The sequence below is a fragment of the Anser anser genome (genome assembly GCF_964211835.1).
Source record: "Anser anser genome assembly, chromosome: 1".
In the NCBI taxonomy this organism is placed as follows: Eukaryota; Metazoa; Chordata; class Aves; order Anseriformes; family Anatidae; genus Anser; species Anser anser.
Window position 1 is genome coordinate 94,248,104 of NC_139720.1, and position 22,812 is coordinate 94,270,915.

Consider the following 22,812-nt stretch of genomic DNA (forward strand, 5'->3'; position numbering starts at 1 on the left):
ATTTTAGGGAATATATTCTGACAACTACATGCAGTTAGAAAAGAACTCTCTCTCGTGGAAGGTGTCTGCTACCATGCGTTTTATATAAAATATAACAGATATCAAGAAATACAAAGGTATATACAAAGAAATACAAAGTGTAACCCGTTAAATCACTTCTTTTTTAACACAGAAAACAAGAACTGTGATGAACTGGATAAGAGGAGAAGAAACACGAACAGTACTTCTCTTAGTTGGAAGGTATCAAGCTGTTTGGATTCTGAGAAAAGGAAAAGAAGATTTAGTGGCCACATTTCTGATGATTGTAATGCACACATTCCAGAAAAATTAATTCTACAGCCTGTAAGTTGCATTTAATTTTAATTTATATGTTTGTATGCATGTGTGCCCACACTGTGCGTTTGCGCACGCTTCTGTAGTAGCAGTAGCAACATCCAAAATTCAAGAATTGTGTTGATAAATAGGGTATCTAGCAGAATTGTAACACCTATTGAGTTCAGTGGTGCATCAAGAAGAGCGAGTATGTACATCTGTCCGCAGTATCAGAATATGCTTGTTGTAGCAGAAAGGTTGAGAGAGAGGAATGGCAATGTTTCCTTCAGATGGGAGCATGGAGTAAAACAATTTTAGAAATAAGTTATTTAGCTAAAGTAAAGCTTTCTTCACAGATGGTATAAAACTGATTGGGGAACTTCTATACAAAATTTGTGAAGTATACCTGGCATTACTGAAACCTTGTGGATCGTGAATTCCTCTTCCTCCATCTGTCATACCCTTCCCGAAAGTTTTATTTTTATCAGTTATTTAGATTTGGGGAAAAAAAGGCTTATTGAATCAGCTATAATTACTTTATGTAGCTCAAAGCAAAGTCTCAGTGATCACTGATCTGAACCATCATAGAAAGGTCAAGGAATAAATACATATCTTTTGTCTGATACGTATTTTCTAGAAAGAGCAAAGATTGAGTTCAACTCCATCTCCTGGCTGCAGAACTCCCTGTGAGGATGAACAAGATCACAGATCTAACCTGGTGCAGGATTGTGTTGTCCGGACATTGGAGAGAGACTATAAATTAGACACTTTCACCCACAACCATTTAAAGTCTGTTCACAGCTGCGCAGTGGAACCTGGCTCAGAGTCTCCTCCCAGAAATATGTCAGAAAAACAGCTTCCTGCCACTAGTGAGGACGTGATTTCAACACGAATTAGTGCCATCAGGAAATTAAGGGCGGACACGTCACAGTACCTGAGCAAGCTGCGGAACAGAATCTCCAGGGGTGATTGGCCAGTTGTTGTGGTTGACCCAAGTATGTACTGTATCTGTGTTGCTGACTATTACTATTGATATGCTTAGGTACTGGGAGAGCTCACGCATGACTGACTAGTTGAAATATATGGAACAAAAGATGGAGAACAGACTGCGTCCATTACAATCTAATGGAGTACAGATGGTATTGTGCTTGATAAAGAGGGAAGAGAGCATGATTTTCAAATTCCAGTCCTTATCTTGCAGCTGGCTTTGTGGGTATGGAAAATAAAGATTGTGCCTTTTAATGATGTTTAAATTGAGAAAAATATTCTCTCTTTGTTGAAGCAGGTATGTTGTGGCTTATCTCTTTTAATAGTCTTAATAATTTTGAAAATCTTGGGTATGAAGTGATAATAAGGATAGAAGACAGTACTTCTTCTTAGATACAGTTTGATGCACACAGGCCATGGCTGGCTGGGATAGCGTTTTTTGGTATTACATCTGTAAGAGAGAGAGGTTTTTGTTAATCTGAAATCTACAATGAGAGAAGTATTCTCATGTCTGCATCTTGTAGTATATGTATCTATTTTTTTTCCTCTTTAGTTGTCCTTTCCAGTGATGATGAAGATGGATCTTCTGAACAAAATGATGAAGATGGAGTTTCTGAACCAAAATGTACAGAACTGCTGCAGGGTAATAGTACTGATATTAAAGAAACAGACCAAGAGTCTGACGTCCTTTTCTCAGAAAAGCCATTGGAAGACAACGTGGAAAGTTGCACAGAGCAGGTAGTCCAGTTTTTGGCCTACATATTGTTATGCCATCCCTTTAATTTATTTTTACAGTGTTTATTTCTGCTTGCACATTAGGACAAGTGTGAAATGCTTAGAGCAGATATGATTAGCCCCAGCCAAGAAGTAGCTGTAGTAATTTATTTCATGGTAGTTTCTTCTGTTATCTGGTCCACTGTTGTATTTTGCTGTATGGAGAAGTTGAAGCATCTTTGTAGACAGCAGAACAGGATAGGCTAAAGTTTCCTTTCCTGTGTGACTAGCAGTGGAATTACAATCTAAAACTAACATGAAAGTTGTTTCCCCTTTTTAGACTTGATGAGCTTTTTGTTGCCTTGTTTGACCTGGATTTGGGCTATCTCTGTAATCAGGAAACAGGCCAAGAGAGCCATTGTTGCCTCCTCTCACAGATGCATCATTTTGATCATAAGCATTGAAATGGATCCTGTACCTTCAGTATCAGAAGAGGAGTGTTTTCTGTTGCTCTGTTTTTCAAGTTTTTACTTGGCTGTAAACTTGGCTGTAAATTAGTAAAGAGAGCGGGTTTTATCTTGACAATAGAAGGTTCAGAGCAAGATACGATTTAACCCTTGAGAAGGTTATCAGTAATGACTGTGATAAAAATGTATGGCTTTAGTTCAGAATTTGGCTTTGGGAGTAAATTCTTAAAAACAGAATTTGTAAGACTGCAGAAGGGAAATGCCTAATTTAATGCCCATATACTTTTTTTTTCCAGCTTTTAACAGAGTCAGATGAAGTTAGTTGTCCCATCAGCTTATCTTCTCGAAGCACACCTAGTGAACAAATGAACCCAAGATTAGATTTCGAATTTGATAATCTATACATTGGGAAATTTAAATGGTTATCAACAGGTCCTGCTAGGGTAAGTTGATGTATTATGGTGATATATGGATAATATTTAAAAATGAAAATTCTGGTTATGGTATTTGGTTATAGTACAAATATTAGAATAAAATAATCACAGTGATCAGAGTTGAGATGTTTAATATGCACTGATGTTGCCATTTAAACAGAGAATTCTTTGTTTTGTAACTTCAAAGAGCATTAAAACAATACTAAAAGCATTAGTGCATAGGCAATATGTGACTCAAAAGGGTACAGAAATGTAAGTGAAGGTGTACTTTAAATGCAGTATCAGCTCCAAAAGTTTCCACAGGTCTTTGACTACGTTCATTGTATTTATTGCAGTTAAAAAAGTATGAGCATACGTATTTTTTTTGTTTATAGTTAGACATTTTGAAATACTGACCTGCAATAGTAATTTCAGCTTTCAAAAAACAGCAGTTTTGTGCAGCAGTTCTTATGCAGTAATGAAAACATCTCATGAAAATCTCTTAAATGAATAAGCCAAAAACATTTCAGGGACCAGCTGAAATATTTTAGAATCAATGCTTTTACGTGGAAAATGAAATTTTTCCTTGGGGGGAAAAAAAAAGGTCATTCTTAGTGCATGTTGCAATAAGGTAAGAGCAACCTCTCCTGTTAGTGTAAGTGACGGCCTTCAGTTGAAGTGACCATAAAGCATTCTTTATTTAGACAAGTCTTTTTAACATAGTGGCAGTGTAAGTAGAAACTTTAGAGGCCTTCAGTGCAAAACTTAGTATAAATACCAAGGTCATTGTCCAGTGTCGACTATTTATATGGTATTTATTAGTTCAAATAGTGCAGCTTACAGTTACAGTCTTTATCATGGAGTGCCTAAAAGTAAGTTCCTTTTGTCTAAGCGTTCATCTTTTTTTTTTTTTTGAAGGAGGCTGTAGGCAACTCTAACTTCCTGCTTATTCTCGGTGTCATTTGGATTCTGTAATACATATTTAGGAGTGTTCTTTTAGGTGAAATAGAAAATGTTAAGTCTCAAATTAGGTCTGTTGTTTTCGGTTTATTTGGCTATAAGCAAAGAAAGATGTGGAGATAATAAAATATTCTTACTTTGTTTTAAACAATTTGTGAAAAGCAAACTCATTTATATTCTTTTTAATCCTATTTCAGTTTATGACCAAGTATATTACGATACCATTTCAAGGTAAGAAAAATTTTTATTTAGCCTTCTCTTAACCATATCTTTAGAGTACAACTCAGCATATATTTATATTGTGAATAGTTTATAATCTTACTTTCACAGAAATACTGATTCACTTTTAAAGTGCACGTTTTTCAATAAATGAAAGTGTTGGTGTCTATAGTGTAAGCATTAATAACAGTAGGTTTTTACATTTTTAAGGTATCTTTTAATTTTAATGGCCTTGCTTGTACATCCCTGCATATATGAAGTGCTGAACTGTATTTAATGTACCAAATCGTGTTTTTGAGGTGAAACATTAATCCTTTCAGATTAGGGTTTTTAGACCCTAAGGTTTATTAAAAATGTATGGATTGACTAAAGCCAAGAGGAACATAAGTATGGATTTGCATTCAGTCTGTTACCCAAAGGTGATGTATGGTTTACTATGTCGTAGTATTTCTAAGGTGGATTGACCAAAAGAAAATAGGAGTTCATGGCTTGCAAATTTGTTAAATTTTTATGTATTAATTGTGGTTATTCTGAGCGAGAATAAGATTTCTCTTCCATGAAGAATCTTGCATTTAGATGTTTAACTTTTGGTGTTACTGTTTGGTATCTTTGTTTTACCTGGTTTGATATAAGTGATTTAAGTACTAAATTCTCAACACATTTAGTGTAGTGCTAGGAGTAAAATATGTGAGTACAGTTTTCATGCACTCTGATAGTACTTAGGTCTTTGTATGTAATTACTATGACGTGCATGACTTCAATTATCTATGGTAGTGAAAGAGAATTAATTTAAATCCTATTTTCTACAGTGGCACTTAATAAGAATATTAAGCTGACAGTGGATACCCTGGATTTGAGAAGGTTTGGCGTGTGGAGAAGTGATGGTGGCTGTTCAACAATAATTTTCCTTTGGTTGTCTGCGGATTATGTAGAAAAGATTGAAACCCAATTGGGAAAGCGTGTTATCAGCAAACCATGTGAGTAATCGCTTTCCCTAAACACAATGAAAAGGTCTAGTACATGTCATGGCAGTAACCCGGTTATTTTACAGTTGCACTTCTGGAATATTAAGGAAAACCTATAGCTTTTTAAAGACAAAAATTGGTCAGTTTTGCTTTTCCAAATATGAGTGTAACGAGACATCTTAGAAGAAAAACCCCAGAATAATGTGATTCAAAATCACTGCTACATAAATAAATAAACTAAAAGATCTTGCAACATCGTTCAATTTTGTGTGTGAAGGCCTTTAAAAACTAGTCATGTGTAAAAAGTATCTCTCTCAAAAATAAATGGGATATGATAAGTGTCCTTACTCATGAGTAGTGTATATGCTAGAAGAATGGCATGGCAGATAAATGTTGATTTGGTTCTTTGACAAGAATGCCAATGCAATCGCATTATTATTGGAGAAAATTTTGACTAGATGCCAAATGGGATGGTTAGTATGTAGGTTCTTATAGATTAGCTCTATTTGTTTTTTTGAGGGTGAAGCTCTGTAAGAACTGAGTATAACTTTTGCTCAATTATTCAGTGGTTGAATCATGCCATGTTTTTACATTAGCAAAGTCATTACAAAATGACATCTAACAAAATTATGATGTTAGAGTTGCCTTTGTGAAATTTAACAGTACTTTTACCCTGTATAGTCACTACCTCTATAAAGATAAAATGTATGTAATGCTAACTTTACGTAAGGAGCAGAAGTTCTTTGACATGAGACACTGAGTGAAGTTTTAGCAGTGAGTTACCTTTACTTTTCTAGATCTGAGTTTATCAAAGTTACTGGTAGTGTGTATAGACACAGCTCCCAGTGAAATGCGTGGAATCTAAGTATGAAGCTGTGGGACCCTTTTTAGTATTAGGTTTATATACCTTGATTACATTTTTGTTCTGGTGGAAACCTTCAGGAATTATTAAATTTCTATGCTTGAATGTTTTAAATACGCATTAATGTAAATCTTCTGAAATGAATGTAGACACAGATCAGTGGTAGTTTTACAGATTGTGTAAATGGTTGCCACAGTTATGCTCTGCTTTCTTAGTGTGTTAATATTAGAGAAAAATATATCACACCAGATCAAACAACTTCAGGGGGGAAAGCTGCTGCAGCTCCATGTCTCCCAGCTCAGTCGGTAGCAAGGCTGAAGATGTAGTCCCAGCAGGCATGCCCACATACACACCACATATATACACAGCTGACAGTGCATACTACAGACAGACACAGAGTGTTCATACAAACACAGACACCAGTAACAGTCTCATCCTGTTTCCCTCTCTGTCTGAGCAGGGTGGAGGCCCGCTAGTGACCTGACCTCCCCTATCTGCTCCTCTGGCCTTGTAGAGCTGGGCCTTTGATGGGCTGATGGCCTTATGGTGAGCCCAGCAAGGATATTGGTTGGGCTCCTCCTGCTGTTGTGCTCCTCTGTGGGTGTGCAGGCAAGCATTTATCACATAACCTAATTGTTGATAATAACCATTCTCTCCTTTTTCCAGCCAAATCTAGCGAATTTGTTTTTCTTGAGTTGTCCCGACCACTCACTGAAGAAGAAGAAGCCAGGCTGTCTGAATTAATTGCAGACATAAGCAAGAAGAACAGAGCACCGGATCTCCCTGAATTTTTATCTTTGAAGCAAGCCTTACCCTTGTTTAAGGACCTGTCTCCTGAAGAAAGCTCTTTTATGAGTTCCAGTAAAGATCTACTAAAGCAATGTGTGACAAAAGAGAATACGTCATATGCTCATGAGCCTGCATTTCAGGTTAGTGAGTAGCTGTTGCTTGATTCATCACTACTTGTTGGTATTTGCATATTCCAGTAAGTTTTAGATCAGTTGGGTGCAGAAAATAAGTTTTATTTATCCATAGCATAAAAAACCAACACAAATATTATTTGTTATTTCTCACAAGAGGCAAGATTTGCAATGAACTAGATTGTATGCATGAAGGAATAATGTATAGACCTCATCTGTAAGTGGCAAATACTGAAGCTTTCAGTTCACTTATAGTTGCGTAAGCTTAGAACCAATAGGGATTCCCTGCCCTTGTGGTGTCTCCAGGGCAGCAATGTCAATAGCAGTGGAGCCATTTTTCAGTTGAGGCAGAAGTGAATGGGTGCAGCAGAGGAGGAGCTGTGTATCTTACTCATTCTAGACACCTCTAGACTTCCCTGTGGGGGCTTCATAGCTTGAAATGTTAAATGATTCCTAAGGCTGCTAAGGAGTTGGGGCTGTGCATGCTCCCTTTGAATAGTTAGATGTCTCAACACAACCCCACATCATTGTCAATTCAGATATTATCATATGTGTTTGTTCTCATCAGTAAAAAGCACAGAGACAACGCATCAATCGGTGTGAAACTTGGAACTTAAAAGTAAAGCTGCTCTGCTTCCCGTTCAAATCTGTATTGCTTCAAGGCGAATTGTTAACTAGATTTTTAAAGCTTCCAAGAATACACAGCTCCTAGTAAGGCAGTTTGATATTTGTCTTCCATCACCCTTTCAGGCCCTGTTTCTTCTCCAAAACTAATTCTGCCTCAGTTGGCTGAGTAATGCATATAAAAAGTTTAAGAGAGTGGTTAGAAATAGATGAAGACCTGTCACTATATTCAAGGGACATAGCTTTTTTTTTTTTTTTTCTGTCTGAGCACTGGCATGTTTGTCTAAATGCTCGTTTAATAAGTAGTTATACTTCTGCATTCCAGCAAGGTTCCACTTCAGTGATGCAGTGTAGTCCTGTGGGCTTGAGGCTTGATTTTTATGCGTTCTGTGTTACATATCAAGTTGTTTGATGCTTTTTATTATTGCTTTTTTTTCTGGTAGAAATCAAAACCAAAAGTGGCCAGGCCCAGTTACGCCCTTGCAAATAAGCAGAGTAGTGGTTGCTATTCTATCTCTCTGTCCTCTGCACTGAACGAAGAATGGAAAGAAGTAAGAGAAACTGGAGCAGTTAAGAAGTATGTATCTTTCATTTTAATGAGAAGATGAAGATAGAGCAAATTGATTTAAAAAGTTGATGGAATGAAAGCTCTGGCATGTTCGAGTTGATTTGAAAGTGTCATGTGAAAGTTGTTAATAGAAATTTAAAATATCATTAAATGTAAACGTACCTATTCCTGTTTCAGTCCTAATAGTTAACAAACAAGATGGATGTTACAGGATGAGAAGAAGAAGAATCTCATAGAAGTTAGGGAATACAAGAACTGTGACTGCAAGGTCATATCATGGATGCATCAGTGGGAGGGTAGGGACTTAGTGGCCTCTGTGAGTGTCCACTAAGTCCATATCACAGCAAAATGACTGCTAACTTAAGCTGAGTTTTTTTTTTCTCAAAAAATGTTTTCTTTCACTGTTCTGTTGCATTTGATCTATGTATAACTAGTTGGTCATACAGTTCACTAGTTATTACAGGCCCTTGGTTAACAAAAGACAAGCGAAAATAAGCACATGAGTGTGTAATGCAGCAAGCTAGTAACAGAGTGCTGACATGCCTAGTTCTGTATGCACTACCTTGTTAGTTAACGTACTTCTACTATGGCAAGTATTAGTTAAGTAAATTACTCTGAAGAACTCTTGCCTTATGCTCTCACTGTTTTTGCTGGCAGTTGTGTTTGTTTCTGTTTAAGAGCTTTTCTGCAATAGCACAAATGCTCAGTTTGTGATCTAAATTAAGTAATATGGTTGTTAATCTAGACCTTTTTTATACATTGTAAGTGTTGAGGTAACTAGGGTAGTTTCAAACCACTTACAGTACATATGTTGTATGGTGCATAAACCCAAGTTTCTTGCCTGAGAATGGGGGAGTCCTTACTGGAGTCCTAATGAACAGAAAATTACTGTTCATTCATACCTTTTGAGAGTATGTCCCCTAGTATTTCTTCCCATTTTGTATAACCATTTTTAAATTACTTTTATCAAAAGAAAAAAAAAGTTGAAGGTGAAAAATAGTTTCCTTTTTAAAAGCTTTCTCAAAATTCTAGTGTTCTAGTGTGCAGTGTAAACACACAATTTCATAAACACTCTTAGTATTGGGTGAAGGGCTTTTGAGGTAGTTAATGGTTTTAAGAACTAGCATTTGTTTTCTAGAAACTATTTTCCATGTAGAACAGCCATACTAGGAAGTGTCAAGTAAAACAGTAAAACGTTTTTTTTTCCTGTTATAATGTGATTTTTGTTTTCTAGTCTGATTGTTTATCCACCCCCACCTGCAAAAGGAGGACTAGGAGTCACAAGAGAAGATCTAGAGTGCTTAGAATATGGAGAGTTTCTTAATGATGTCATCATCGATTTCTATCTTAAGTAAGTAATCAGAGACTTAATTCTCCCCTTCTTCCTCAGACTTGATCTGGACTTAAATGTAACTGTAAATATCAGTCACTAAATATGCTATAACAGTTTAAAAAGAAAACAGTATGATGACGTGGTAAGTTTGGCTTTTTTAAAAGTTTTTGTGTACTCTTAGCAGTTTTATCTGTTTCAATTTCATTCTCGTTGGCCCTCAAAAGGGCTGTGATACAATCTAGACAGAAAAGCTGGAGAAGAAAAAAGGCTGCATGGGGACCTCACAGAACAGAAAGTGCTGAGCAGTTTTCATCAGGCAATTGAGCGAAGCAGAGGGTCTGTACTAGGTAGTTTATTTACTACGTTTGCATGAAATTAAGTATTCTCAGCTATTCTTTGCAAGAGTTCAGGGATTCTTCTGATACATGGCTCCTGCAGAAAGGAACATAGCTAATACTTCTTGAGGAAGTTGTGGTTGCCTTACCAGCTTCATGCCATCCTACTTAAGTTACTTGTGAAAGAACTGGCATTGTAGGCCACCGTTCCTTAAAGCTGAGATTCATTTTCCTTGTGCTGACTTAAACCTAAGCAGAATTCTGGCTTTTTTGAAGGTTGTCTGCAAGAATTTCATTTAGCTTGGCATCCAGCATGTCAGTAGTAACTGTAACCAATAACAAGCCAGATAAAACTTCTAGCCTAAAGGAATGGGAAAGGAAACGTGTACCAGAGTGTTTTGATGTAGTTTTACAGTGAAGCCTTCCTGTATTCTGTTCTAAACTAAAATAAATCACGTAGTGTGACCCTTGCAATAGCTAAATCTCCTACTTACCAGAAAAAGGAGATTTGAATAAGGAATTTAATGCAATTATTGCAGAAAGCCCTCTGCTTTTTAAATTTCTTAAACTTCTTCCCATATTGTCAGTTTTCATTGAGTTGCGAGCTGTATGATAGATAAATGACAGTGTTACATAAGTCATCAGGTGAAGCTGGAGGCACCTTGTGTAGTGTGACTAAAATTTTGAGAGCTTTGGCCTTCTAGGATTACAGAGTAAACACTCAAGATAATGTTGATAGTAAAATGGTCAACAGTAAAATAATAAAAACTGAGTTCCTGAATGTATGTCTCAACTTTCACGTGCATAACCTGTAAAAGTAAAATGGAAAATTTCTACTACTAACCTGTTCTATGCTTTTTGAAAATGCAGAAGTATAACACTGCATAGGCTTATATTTGGCCAGATTTTTAATTGTGGCTTAGTTGAAAAGCCTAGAAACATAACTCTGAAAATAAATGTAGCAGCACTGATACCAGAGCACAAACCTGTGATAAAAGTACCTGTGTTCTTAGTAGCTGTTTGGGTTTTACATGGTGTCCATCCATGTGCCTGTTTACAATAGAGCAGACAGAAAAGTTTGGCATGATTAGCAGCTATGAAGACAACTGATAATAAGTATAATCTGAGTTTGCTAAATCATTAAAATAATTGTTCTTGTTTTTATCAGTAATGATACTTTCTAGAAAGGGAATATAACAATTTCCTTCTTTTTTGTTTGGTAGATACCTGTTGTTGGAGAAGGCTCCAAAACATCTTGCTGAACGTACACACATATTTAGCAGCTTCTTCTATAAGTGCCTGACCAGGACAGAAAAGAACTCCGAGGGAGATCCCAAAGTTTCGTAAGTTAATTTCAGTTGGCATACTGACCAGAAGTAAGCTATTTGTTGCTGCTATTCAGATGTTCAACAAGATTGTCCCCAAATTAGCACATAAAACAGTAATCAGTGTTCTCCAAAGGACTAGTGGTTGAATGTTGTAGCTCCCTATTTAAGCATTCTTGTGTTTTTCATTAAAATCTGTACGCAATTTGTACAGAGTAGGAATAAAAGTGTTATCACCTTTCTCCAACTTTGAGAGTCTTCGCTTTAGGCAATTACTTTACAAGTTTTGATGATTTTATTATAAACTCAGAGTTTTGCAAGGTACCACGTAATTTTAAGAAGTTGTACATCTAGAAATATTTTTGCATTTACCACATAATTCATGCTACATATTAGTAATAAATTACTGTCCAGTATTTTACTAAGAATTTTTTCTTGCACATCAACTGTATACATACGGATTTTTTTAAACTTTAACATGCCAGAGTTGTACAGTTTCACAAAAAGTTGTCAATAAGAGCTTAAGAACCCTGTATTGCTTTGTGCTTCCAGCTAAGTCTGTAGAAGGGGTGGGACTGTCTCTAGCACGCTTGCAGTGCAGCTTCTTGGAGTGATCGTCTGCCAAATGTTTTCATATTGTTTTCATCACTCCACTTGTCAAAGTTTTGTTGTTTTTTTTTATCCCTGATCTGATTTTTTTTCTATTAATGAAGTCCCCATTTTTTTCATTCTTTTGGTGAACTAGGGCACTTGCAGAAAGAGGGGTGCCATCTTGTTTCTGTGTCACAGTCATTGCTGGGTGAAAGCTATGTTAAAGGAAAAATGCGACTTCTCAAGTATTTTCAAAGAAGTCTCAAAAATACAAGAAGTTGTGCTTCTTGTTCAACTGCATGAAGTTCAACAAGGCCAAGTGCCGGGTCCTGCACCTGGGCTGCAACAACCCCAAGCAGAGCTACAGGCTGGGAGATGAGTGGCTGGAAAGCTGCCTGGCCGAGAAGGACCTGGGAGTATTGGTGGATAGTCGGCTGAATATGAGCCAGCAGTGTGCCCAGGTGGCCAAGAAGGCCAACGGCATCCTGGCCTGTATAAGAAGCAGTGTGGCCAGCAGGTCGAGGGAAGTGATTGTGCCCCTGTACTCGGCTCTGGTGAGGCCGCACCTCGAGTACTGTGTTCAGTTTTGGGCCCCTCGCTACAGGAAGGACATGGACGTGCTCGAGCGAGTCCAGAGAAGGGCGACCAAGCTGGTGAGGGGTCTGGAGAACAAGCCTTACGAGGAGCGGCTGAGGGAGCTGGGCTTGTTCAGCCTGGAGAAGAGGAGGCTCAGGGGCGACCTCATCGCTCTCTACAGTTACCTGAAAGGAGGCTGTAGAGAGGTGGGGGTTGGTCTATTCTCCCACATGCCTGGTGACAGGACGAGGGGGAATGGGCTAAAGTTGCGACAGGGGAGTTTTAGGTTGGATGTTAGGAAGTACTTCTTTACCGAAAGGGTTATTAAGCATTGGAACGGGCTGCCCAGGGAGGTGGTGGAGTCACCATCCCTGGAGGTCTTTAAAAGACGTTTAGATGTAGAGCTTGGGGATATGGTTTAGTGGAGTACTTAGTGTTAGGTCGGAGGTTGGACTCGATGATCTTGAGGTCTCTTCCAACCTAGAAAAATCTGTGAATCTGTGAATCTGTAAGAATGTCTCCCATCAGTTTAAGTGCCTGTCTTCTGACCCTGAATATTCTGGGGTGGAGACAAAATGGTCCGTGTTAAGAAAGCTATTGTGCCTTGGTCTGATTCCTTTTACAAGGCTGGACTGTCCATAGCCTTCTCATGAAACTAGACTGACACGTAATTCACTGTATTTCAAGGCCTGTAGCCGTTCTTGATCAGGAGATACATTTGGAAATTCTAGTTTTGTGTTTGGGTTTAGTTACTTGGGCTTAAAGTCCTGCTGGTATATTTTTTCTGTCAGAGAAATATCAAGAACAAATGGAAAAAGCATATAGGCATTGGGAATATGTAGGAGTGCTAATCCATGTACCTCAGTCTAGCTGAAAAGAACAAAAGTGAACAGTAATTGTCATTTGGTTTCTGCAGAGCGGCACAAAGAAGACACAAAAGAGTAAGAACATGGACTCGCCACATAAACATCTTCAATAAAGATTATATCTTTGTGCCTGTGAATGAGGAGTAAGTCTCTGTGTTTTAGATACCTTTTCTGATATTTAAAGACTTAAATATTTGAATGTTGTGATGATATAAAGATTTATGGCGGTAGACTTGGATAATTGGAAATGAGCACATTAGATTTTGAAGAAGTAAGCAAAGTGTGGAATGAGTAATTTTGAAGTCTTTTCAAAAGTTATTTATTAATTATAATTTTCAGTAAACTATTCATATTTTTTCTTGGTTTTACTGCAAATTGCTTTTATATATTTCAAAATAAATTGCATATCATTGTGACGATTCCCATGCAAGATTTATTTCCATAAAGAAATCCCAGCAACTCATGGTGTTATTGGTAAAAGGAGCAGGAGGAGTACTGTACCTAGGCCTGGCTGAATAACTGTCCTGCACGTGGAAGCTCCAGCAAAGCTGAATAGTAAATGAGAGTTTCATACGTTAAATGGCTGCAGAAAAAGATAAAGCTAGAGGCATGCCACACCCTCAGCTATATTCAAAGCTGAGATTACCATCAGAGATTATTTTATTACCTTATTTTATTTACAGTGGGGTGGATGATAAGGGAATTATAGTTTGCTGTGGAAGAAATTAATTTTTGGAGTTACACCATAATGCAAGGTAAAAAGTGATTGAGAGGATTTGTGTGTGATGCCATGAAGTAACATTGCAGCACCAGTTACGTGTTGTCCAACAGTTGTCTATGAGCTCTCAATGTTATAAAAGTTTCTCATATCCTTTTCAGAACCAAATGTTATAGAATTTTGACATTTTTCCCCCCTCTCCCCATTGCTGGGCAGGTCTCATTGGTACATTGCAGTTATCTGTTTTCCTTGGTTAGAAGAAGCTGTATATGAGGAGTGTCCCCATCAGAATTCACTTCAACTATCTCCGCTTCAGTCAGAGAAGGAGAGTGAGAACACTGTAACTGCTTCGGTGTTGGCTTTTCCTGAAGAAGAAATGGATGCAAACAGAAGTTTATTCTCAAAAGGTAAATAACCTAGAAGAAAATTATGTTAAGTTTTGTATAGTTCTAATAGTTTCTTAATCCTTGAGGGAGAGATATAATATTTCACACAGTATCTTTCATGTTAAGATAGATGTAATATGTTTTTGTATTACCATGCATAGTAAGGATTGCACTGCATTCTTTTTGCCTGCAACTCCAGAAAATAATGGAAGGGACATGTAAAACAGTGGCTCAGATCCCATCGTGGGTGGATAGTTCTTGGGTTTCAGTAAGAACTTTATCAGGAAGGGACGCCCATAGTAAATCTGCTATTCAAACATTCAGAAGGGAAGGAAAATTAGTTTATATTTTATTCTGTTTTTGAATGCTAATAATCATGAATTTGAAAATGAACATTTTTCAGTTAGGAAATCTTTTCTTAAGACTTAATACGTTTGTTCTTTTGTACTAGGTGGCAATGAAATTGCTGCTTCTGCCTCAGCCCTGGATTTAGGTATTTCTAAAGTAAGTGCCTTTCTGTGCTGACAGAGGAAACATATTACTCTATTTCTGAAGGCTCTGAGACTTGACCAATGATTTTGCATTATCCTTTTTGCAGCTGCTGTTGTTATTTGCATGGCCTGCAGCATGTGCAAGGCACTTTGAATTAGCCTGGCATCTTCCTTTACCTATCTATGTTGTCTGTGTTATGGTTTCACATTTTAAAAAATCATTTCTTAGCAGTTTCTCTCTTTCTGAAATGGGAGTCTTTCTGGCTTTACCTTTAAATCTGTAAAGACACTTGGGTTTATACTTGTTGTAAGTTTTATAAGGTTAATTTTATTTTCTCTTCTCCCAGATCTCCCTGAGTAGTTCCAAAAGGCAAATTTGTAAAAGGTATGTTTCTGTTTTCATAGTACTTTTGTATCATTAAAGGGCTTATTAAGAAATTCTGCAGTGATTGATTCAGCTCTTTGTCATACAGCTACAAACGTAGGGACTTGTCTGGTTTTTGTTTGTTTGTTTGTTTTTGTGTATTTGTTCAGCTATTAATGCTCTTGTTAAGCCGTATTGAAAAAAAAAAATCTTTGTGTTGGTAGTAGAAGACTTAACTGATCTTTTTGTTGTTGTTTACAGGCCTTGTATACTGATTTTTGATTCTTTGAAAGCTGGTTCTGTGCAGACCACAGTTCAGGTTTTGAGAGAGTAAGTAACTACAGTTTCTATTAATGAGAAAGAGATGCTGCTGGTCATATTTCTATGTTCAAAATGCTTTTCTCTATAAAGATGTATATTTCTGTTGCTAAAAGAAAACCCATAAACAGCCACAACAATGTTGTAACAGCATTACAGAGATTTGTGCCAGAAACCTGTCTTTGTTCTGCAACCCTAGGTATAATGCAAAAATTGTAAAGTGAACAGTCTTTTTGAAATTGCAAGTAAATAATAATTAAAAGTAGTTTTTTCCCCTCCAGTTCAGCAATGGAAGGTGTTTTTAAGATGCCATACCAATGCTAAATACAGTGGGATAATCACCTTTATTGACCAGCTAGCCATGCTGCATTGAATGCATCCCAAAATGTAGTTTACCCTGGCTGTAGTTACCTGTAGTTTACTTTGGCTGCTGGGGCACCTTGTTGGCTCATACTGAGCCCGCTGTCAGCCAGCACCCCCAGGTCCCTCTCTGCACAGCTGCTCTCCTGCCACTCGTTTCCCAGTCTCTACCTGTGTTCGGCATTACTCTGTCCCAGGTGCGGCATCTGGCATTCACCTTTCAAGAACTTCATGCTGTTGATGATTGCCCAATGGTCCAGTCTATCTAGATCCCTCTTGCAAGGCCTCTCCTCCCTCCAGAAAGTCAACATCAACTCCCAGTTTAGTATCATTGGCAAACTTGCCACTCCTGCATCCAGATCACTGATAAAAATGTGAAAAACAGCCCTAGAACTGAGCCCTGGGGAACACCACTGGTGATCAGCTGCCAGCCAGATGCAGCCCCATTCACTACGAGTCTTTGAGGCCTACCGTGGAGCCAGTTCATCATCCAGTGTAGCGTGTACTTGCTCATCTCACAGTTGGACAATTTGTGCAGAAGGATACTGTGAGGTGACAGTATCAAAAGCCTTAGTAAAATCCAGAAAAATATATCCGCTGCTTTCCCTTTGTCCACTAAGCAGGTGATCTTATCATGGAAGGATATCAAATCACTGAGACAGGACTTTTCTTTTGTGAACCTGTGTTGGCTGGGCTTGATGATTGTGTTATCCTTTAAGTGCCTTTCAGTGGTAACCAGGGTAATCTCCATAATTTTTCCAGGTATTAAAGTTAAACTAAGAGGTCTGTAATTTCCAGGGCCTTCTCTTGTGTTCTTCTTGTAAATTGGGATAACATTGGCTAGTTCACAGTCTCAGAGGACCTCCCCAGACTCCCAGGACCTTTGGTATGTAATTGAGAGGGGTCCTGCTATAACATCTGCTAACTCCCTCAGTATTCTGGGATGAATTCTATTAGGCCCAGTGGACTTGAGAACATTCAGCTGATACAGCCGGTTCCTTACAGTTTCAGTGTCAATAAATGGGAAGTCGATGCACTCAGTTGATGGTATTATGTAAAGGCTATAATGGTGCAATTATAACTGAAGTTATTCGAAAGGTGAATTCTAAATTTTTAATGGTCTAATTTTTTTAGGGTAGAAAAATACTGCTGGCTTCTTAGGATGAACCCAAGAAAAATCTGGGTGATAGCCAGGAAAGACTACTTGAATTCTTCCTTAAGCTCAGTTTTTAAAACATCGTAGTATCCTAAAAGCTTGAAAAAACTCGGTGCAAATGACTTTTTTTATTATTTTAAATAATTCACACATATTTTCCACTTTGTGTATTGTATTATTATGTGGTAAAGCTGCATCTGAGTGTGATAGAATATTAAGTAGTGGAAATTTTGTTGTTCCTTGTATGAATTTCTTTGGCAGATTCTGTGAAAGAAAATGATTAAAGCTATTTTAGCATTTTGTCCAAATATGGAACAAGATGGAGAAGCATTTTGTTCAAAATGTATTGTCCAAAGTATTTTGTTCAAATATGGGACAATATGGAGAAGTATCCCAAAATGCATTGAACTTAGTCTTTTTTTTTTTTTTTTATAGGTACCTTGAAGTGGAATGGGAAGCTAAACGAAAAACACGTCGGGAATTCAGTAAATCAACAATGATTGACTTCTGTCCCCGAGTGCCTAAACAAGATAACAGTAGTGATTGTGGGGTGTATTTGCTGCAATATGTGGAAAGCTTTTTCCAGGTACTAATGGAAGCTACCTTCCCTTTTCCCCAAAATTACCTCAATCATCTATTTCTTAGGGTAATACTCAGATAGAAAACTTGATGCTCAGCCTCTAAAATTGTCAAAGGCATCTGAGGAAAAGATAAAACCCATTCTTCATGTAGTAGCAGGGTGTCTTTGTATCTGGAGTACAGACAATTTCTCCTGTGTTTCTTAGGCAGGCTTTTCTGACTCCGTGGTTTAATACTGCATTTACATTGAAACATTTAAGATCTGTAACTATATGGATGTATTTGGATCCTATGTAGTTTACACATTTCTGGCCTACAGGTGGTACAAAGACGTATTGCCTGTGCAGGTCCTCTTGTAGCCTCTTGAACTTTGTTCAGCTTTCCCATTTGCCTTTGACTGTCTCTGTGCAGACAACTGCTTCTGCAAAGAGGAGGTGGGATCCTGAAGAGAGAATGCACAGAGCTAAGGGAGCCTCTCTTTCCTGTTCAGCACATACCTTTAAACATCTGCAGCCACTGGGCTTCAGACATTGTCTTTAGAATCTCCCAACTGTTCCTCCCTCTGATCAGTTCACTGCCCTCTTGCTCTGTCCTTGGAATGGCTGACCTTGTCTTATGCTTATATCTGTGGTCCGCATTCTGGCTGAGAGTTCTGTACATGGAAAGCCTGGCGTGAGGCATTGGCCAACGGACGGATTTTCTTCTGCAGTAGAACAGGTCGCCTTTCCAAAGCACCTCTATGTTAATGCATACAGTGTGTAGAATAAATTGTTGCACAGGTTGCCCAGAGGAAACATTCAGAAGCCATCTTGATACAGTCACAGAATCACAGAATGGTTTGGGTTGGAAGGGACCTTAAAGATCATCCAGTTCCATCCCCCCGCCCTTCCCTTCCATGGGCATGGACACCTTCCACTGGATCAGGTTGCCCAAAGCCCCATCCAACCTGGCCTTGAACACCTCCAGGCATGGGGCATCCACAGCTTCTCTGGGCAGCCTGTGCCAGTGCCTCATCACTCATTCACGTGAAAAATTTCTTCCTAATGTGTATCTAATCTAAACCCTACCCTCCTTTAGTTTAAAACAAGTTATCCCTTGTCCCACCATTACACTCCCTGATAAAGAGTCCCTCCTCAGCTTTCCTGTAGGCCACCCTTAAGTACTTGAAGGTCACTGTAAGGTCTACCTGGAGCCTTTTCTTCTCCAGGCTAGTTAACCCCAACTCCTAGCCTGTCTTCGTAGGAGAGGTGCTTCAGCCCTCTGATCATCTTCATGACCCTCCTCTGGACCTGCTCTAACAGGTCTATGTCTTTCCTGTGCTGGGGGCCCCACAGCACTCCAGGTGGGATCTCACAAGAGCAGAGCAGAGGGGGGCAATCAGCTCCCTCACCCTGCTGACCACGCTGCTTTTGATGCAGCCCAAGATACGGTTGGCTTTTTCTGGGCTGCAGGCACACCTTGTTGACTCATGTTGAGCTTTTCATCCACCAGTCCAAGCCCTTCTCTGTGGTTCTCATCTCTATCTGCTCGTCACCCTGCCTATATTTGTGCTTGGGGTTGCACCAGCCCAGGTGCAGGACCTTGCATTTGGCCTTGCTGAACGTCATGAGGTTCTCTCAGGCCTGTCCAGGTCCCTCTGGATGGCATCCCTTCCCTCCAGCGTGTCGACTGCACCACACAGCTTGGTGTCATCCGTAAACTTGCTGAGGGTGCACTCAATCCCACAGTCCATGTCACTGACAAAGGTGTTAAACAGCACCTGTCCCAAACTGACCTGGTCTCCACATGGGCCTCGAGCCATTGCCTGTGAGTCTTGGAGTGCAACCAGCCCACCAATTCCTTACCCCCGAGTTGTCCATCTGTCAAATCCATGTCTCTTCATTTAAGAGACACTGATGTTGTGCAGATCCTGGGCAACGTGCTCTAGTTGTCCCTTCTTGAACAGGGAGTCTGAACCAGATGACCTCCAGAAGTCTCTTCGAGCCTTATCCGTTCAGTGATTCTTTGATAGAGTGCCTGAGCTATTGTGTAGGTGGAAGACAATTTTTTATTTTTACCAAAGCTTCTGAGCTTCCCGTTCTCTAACAGCGTGGTTGTGTTCTCATTGCAGAAGCAAGGCCAGGTGGTTGTAGTTTGTTCTAAACATGGCTTATAGACCACACATCATGATGTGGTTTCTCACTGTTTTTTTTCAATTTATTGTATACTTTATTCACAGGAAGGAGAAGGTGAAATATAAGCATGGTAAAAGAATGACAAGGGAAAGAGGAGCTAAAAAAAAAAAATTACTTTGGCAATTGAGATGTGGTATTGTGGTCTTACTGCCAGAGCTACCATCTTCCATCCATTTAAATTTACTATCCTCTTTTGTTCCAAATTTTCCCCTCTCATGGCCTGCTAGACCTGCTAGCGATGTTCTTGCTTCTTTGTTCTATTCTATCAGACAGACCAGCTCATGACAATAAAAAACATGCGTGAGGCCACAGAACCTCTTCTTGCTTGGCTGCTGTATGCTTGACCCTTCCCAATAGCGTGATCGTACACATCTTGTGAATGAAGTGCACGTGTCCAGTTGTATCAGAGTACTTGGAAGCAGCCTTGAATATGAGCTTATACTGAAGTATCTTTAAGAGAAATGATGTGTTTTGTGTTTACCATGAGTAGCTTGTGGTTTGTATGAATATGATTACCATGAAGGAACCAGAATGTAACTTTGAGCTCTGTTACTATGTCTTGCGGTAACTTGTTTGTGCATGCTTGGTCTCAGCAGTAATGGAAGGCTTTGAAAATCTTTTTGAAGGTCACTCTAGGAAACTCAAACTGTGAAGGGATGCAAGACACGGACTCCTGATGGCTCTTGAACAGGAGACGTTTATTGCCCTTTTTCATTACTACATATACTTTCCCCGTAGCCCCATGCGCTGTCCACGCGCCCGAATCTGTCTTACAATTGGTTAGAGACCCTCAGACACGCGCCTTGAGCCAGCCAGCAATTGGCCACTGCCCAAAGCTCATCTTTAACACTGTAGCCAATTTATTTTATCTCGACCTTGCTCAAGGTTTTGGTTCTACTGCTGTTTTCCTCATCATCTCTAACTCAGGGACGTGTGAAACAGCACAAAGCTCCCTGCGAATTCCTCTCCCACAAAACTGTAAATATTTCTCTTTATTTTTTTGTTACTAGAATCCCATAGTTAACTTTGAACAGCCAGTGCACCTAGAGAAGTGGTTTCCTCGTCAGCTGATCAGAAGCAAAAGAGAAGAAATCCGAGACCTGATCTTGCAACTGTACTTTCAACAGCACAGTGGCAGCAGTAGCTAATAAATTGAATCAGCCAGATTCGATTCACCTGGCAAAGATATTGCTGTATGAAGTAACTGGAACTCTGCTTAGCAGCATTTGGGCTCTTTCTCCTTTGCAAGGAAGAAAAAAATTACCACAAGAAGTATTTTGTTTGTTTGTTGTATATTTATTTAAAGAATTATTTTAATTTGGATGCAGTTGTGGGGTGAAAAGAGAATGTTGTAGATAAGTGTAAATATGTAAGTTAAAGCTAATACATGTAAGTTGTTAACTGATTTTTTTACTTGGAGTATGAAAATGTGTACAGGTATGTGCCACAAAGATGTAAGAATATTTTGATCTTTTGGAGCCTGTTCTTTGTAATTCTACATAAACATAACTTAGAGCTGGATGAGCATGTAGAAGTCAGGCCTGAAGACAGGATTTTGACCCTATTATACCGTGTCTCTACTTTGCAGTTCATACAGATAGAATGAATACTATGTATTGTTTTAATTTAAGTATCTAATATGGACTCTTTATAGAGATGTATTTTTTTTAGTTTGGTTTCTGATTACATACAGAAATAGTCTGAATGTTTCAGAATATTCTGCTGAGATTTGAGACTGCTGGGTTTTGATTTTTTTTTCCTCCCTAAGCATTTTCATCATAAAAATTTATTTCAGTGAGTTGAAGACATTTGCTTGAGAGTGAGTTTTGAAATCTTTTAAAGTCAGAAGTAGACTCTTCTGAGTGTCTTCTGTGATTTTTTTTTCATGTCAAATTTTAGAAATTCTGCTCTCAAAGTACATGCTGGTACAATACATGTAGGCAATAGTTTTTACTCCTCTTTGCCTTATTTTTGGGAATTATCCCTGTGAATATTAAAGCATCATTTGCGTTAAAAAGGCAAGTAGATTGTGGCTCAATAAGTTTGAGATATTTTACTGAAATCCTGTTTTTATTTAGAAAGGACATTATTATATATAATGCCTTGAAGACATTACATTTATATATTAGACAAACAGGATTTATACTGTGCTCAGGAGAATTGAGTAAAGATGCCCAAATGTTCAAGTGTTTGAACTCAGGACTTGATTTGATAAACTAGCACAAGTTTATCATGGTCTAAATATAGACTTATGTAGTTTTTCTCAGACAGTGATCATGGAAAACTTTAATAACATTTTGATATGTGCACGCTTTTTTTCTGTAGTTACTACATGATAGAAGGTGGCTGTTTTAAGAGGATGCTTTCTCCTGTTCCTCACTGTAACTTTGTGTCATAGTAACCTTCAGAAGAAGCATGTTGCAGAGAACCACCAAAACCACCTTGTTTTATAAGCATATGTGTAAAACCAGGGATGTTAAAAGCTTGGAGGTAGGCTAGAGAGTAAAAATAAAAATTTAGGGCAACCCAAAGGTGTGGACAATTTTATGGTATCACAGAATTCTCAGGGCCCCTTCCCTCACACCAACTCTGATACCTAGCATTTGGAAAATCCAGTCATTATTTCAAGTTCTGTTCTGTCATCCAAAAAAAAACCAACAAAAAACAACATTGTTTCTCAAACCAGGAAACATGCTTTCTGGAGAATAGAGACAATTTTAAAACCTAATTTGCTGAGTGCAGTTACTTTATGTATAACTGTGGGCAGCCTTGTGTTTTTGACTTTGTTTTTGCTTTAATTCTGTATCCTTATCACTACCCTCCACCAATATCTATCCCTCTCATCCCAGAGTTTTTGTGACTTTGATCCCATAAATCTCACCACCACCATTACTTACATGGATAATCTTTGTATTTATTGTAAGAGATAAACGATAAAATGCAGAAATGTGTACCCTTTCTCTACACCTTTTCAATTGATGAATATATTAAATGTTCCCTTACCACAAATACTTTGGACTTTTCTTATGGTATAATTAGTTTATATCATAAAGCAATATTTGTTCTCTTTTAGATTGACTGGTTTATAGATATTTAAAAACAAGAGTTATGTATAAACTTTTCTAAATTGATTTTGTAACAGTAAAGGATTACCTTTGTAGATTGATGTTAGATATGTGCTATGCGAATGCCAATACATTTGATATTAAAATCTCCAGAAGTTGCTGAA

General features: G+C 38.3%; 1 protein-coding gene across 12 annotated transcripts in view; it reads left to right on the forward strand.

The window, feature by feature from the left end:
• The window catches only part of SENP7 (SUMO specific peptidase 7), a 49,880-nt gene extending 27,068 nt beyond the window's left edge, over positions 1–22,812 (forward strand). For 11 of the 12 annotated variants that reach the window (XM_083807207.1, XM_083807211.1, XM_083807203.1 and 8 more), the window contains 17 exons: positions 173–342; positions 950–1,307; positions 1,853–2,037; positions 2,777–2,923; positions 4,051–4,084; positions 4,882–5,049; positions 6,566–6,828; positions 7,887–8,020; positions 9,246–9,362; positions 10,903–11,022; positions 13,088–13,180; positions 13,972–14,162; positions 14,593–14,645; positions 14,980–15,017; positions 15,258–15,326; positions 17,266–17,416; positions 20,594–22,812. In XM_083807207.1, the coding sequence (XP_083663333.1) occupies positions 173–342; positions 950–1,307; positions 1,853–2,037; positions 2,777–2,923; positions 4,051–4,084; positions 4,882–5,049; positions 6,566–6,828; positions 7,887–8,020; positions 9,246–9,362; positions 10,903–11,022; positions 13,088–13,180; positions 13,972–14,162; positions 14,593–14,645; positions 14,980–15,017; positions 15,258–15,326; positions 17,266–17,416; positions 20,594–20,731 (2,429 nt within the window). In that variant the 3' untranslated portion in view covers positions 20,732–22,812. Of the gene's footprint in view, positions 1–172; positions 343–949; positions 1,308–1,852; positions 2,038–2,776; positions 2,924–4,050; positions 4,085–4,881; positions 5,050–6,565; positions 6,829–7,886; positions 8,021–9,245; positions 9,363–10,902; positions 11,023–13,087; positions 13,181–13,971; positions 14,163–14,592; positions 14,646–14,979; positions 15,018–15,257; positions 15,327–17,265; positions 17,417–20,593 lie in introns of those variants that run through there. The other variant, XM_083807204.1, reaches the window with a different exon arrangement.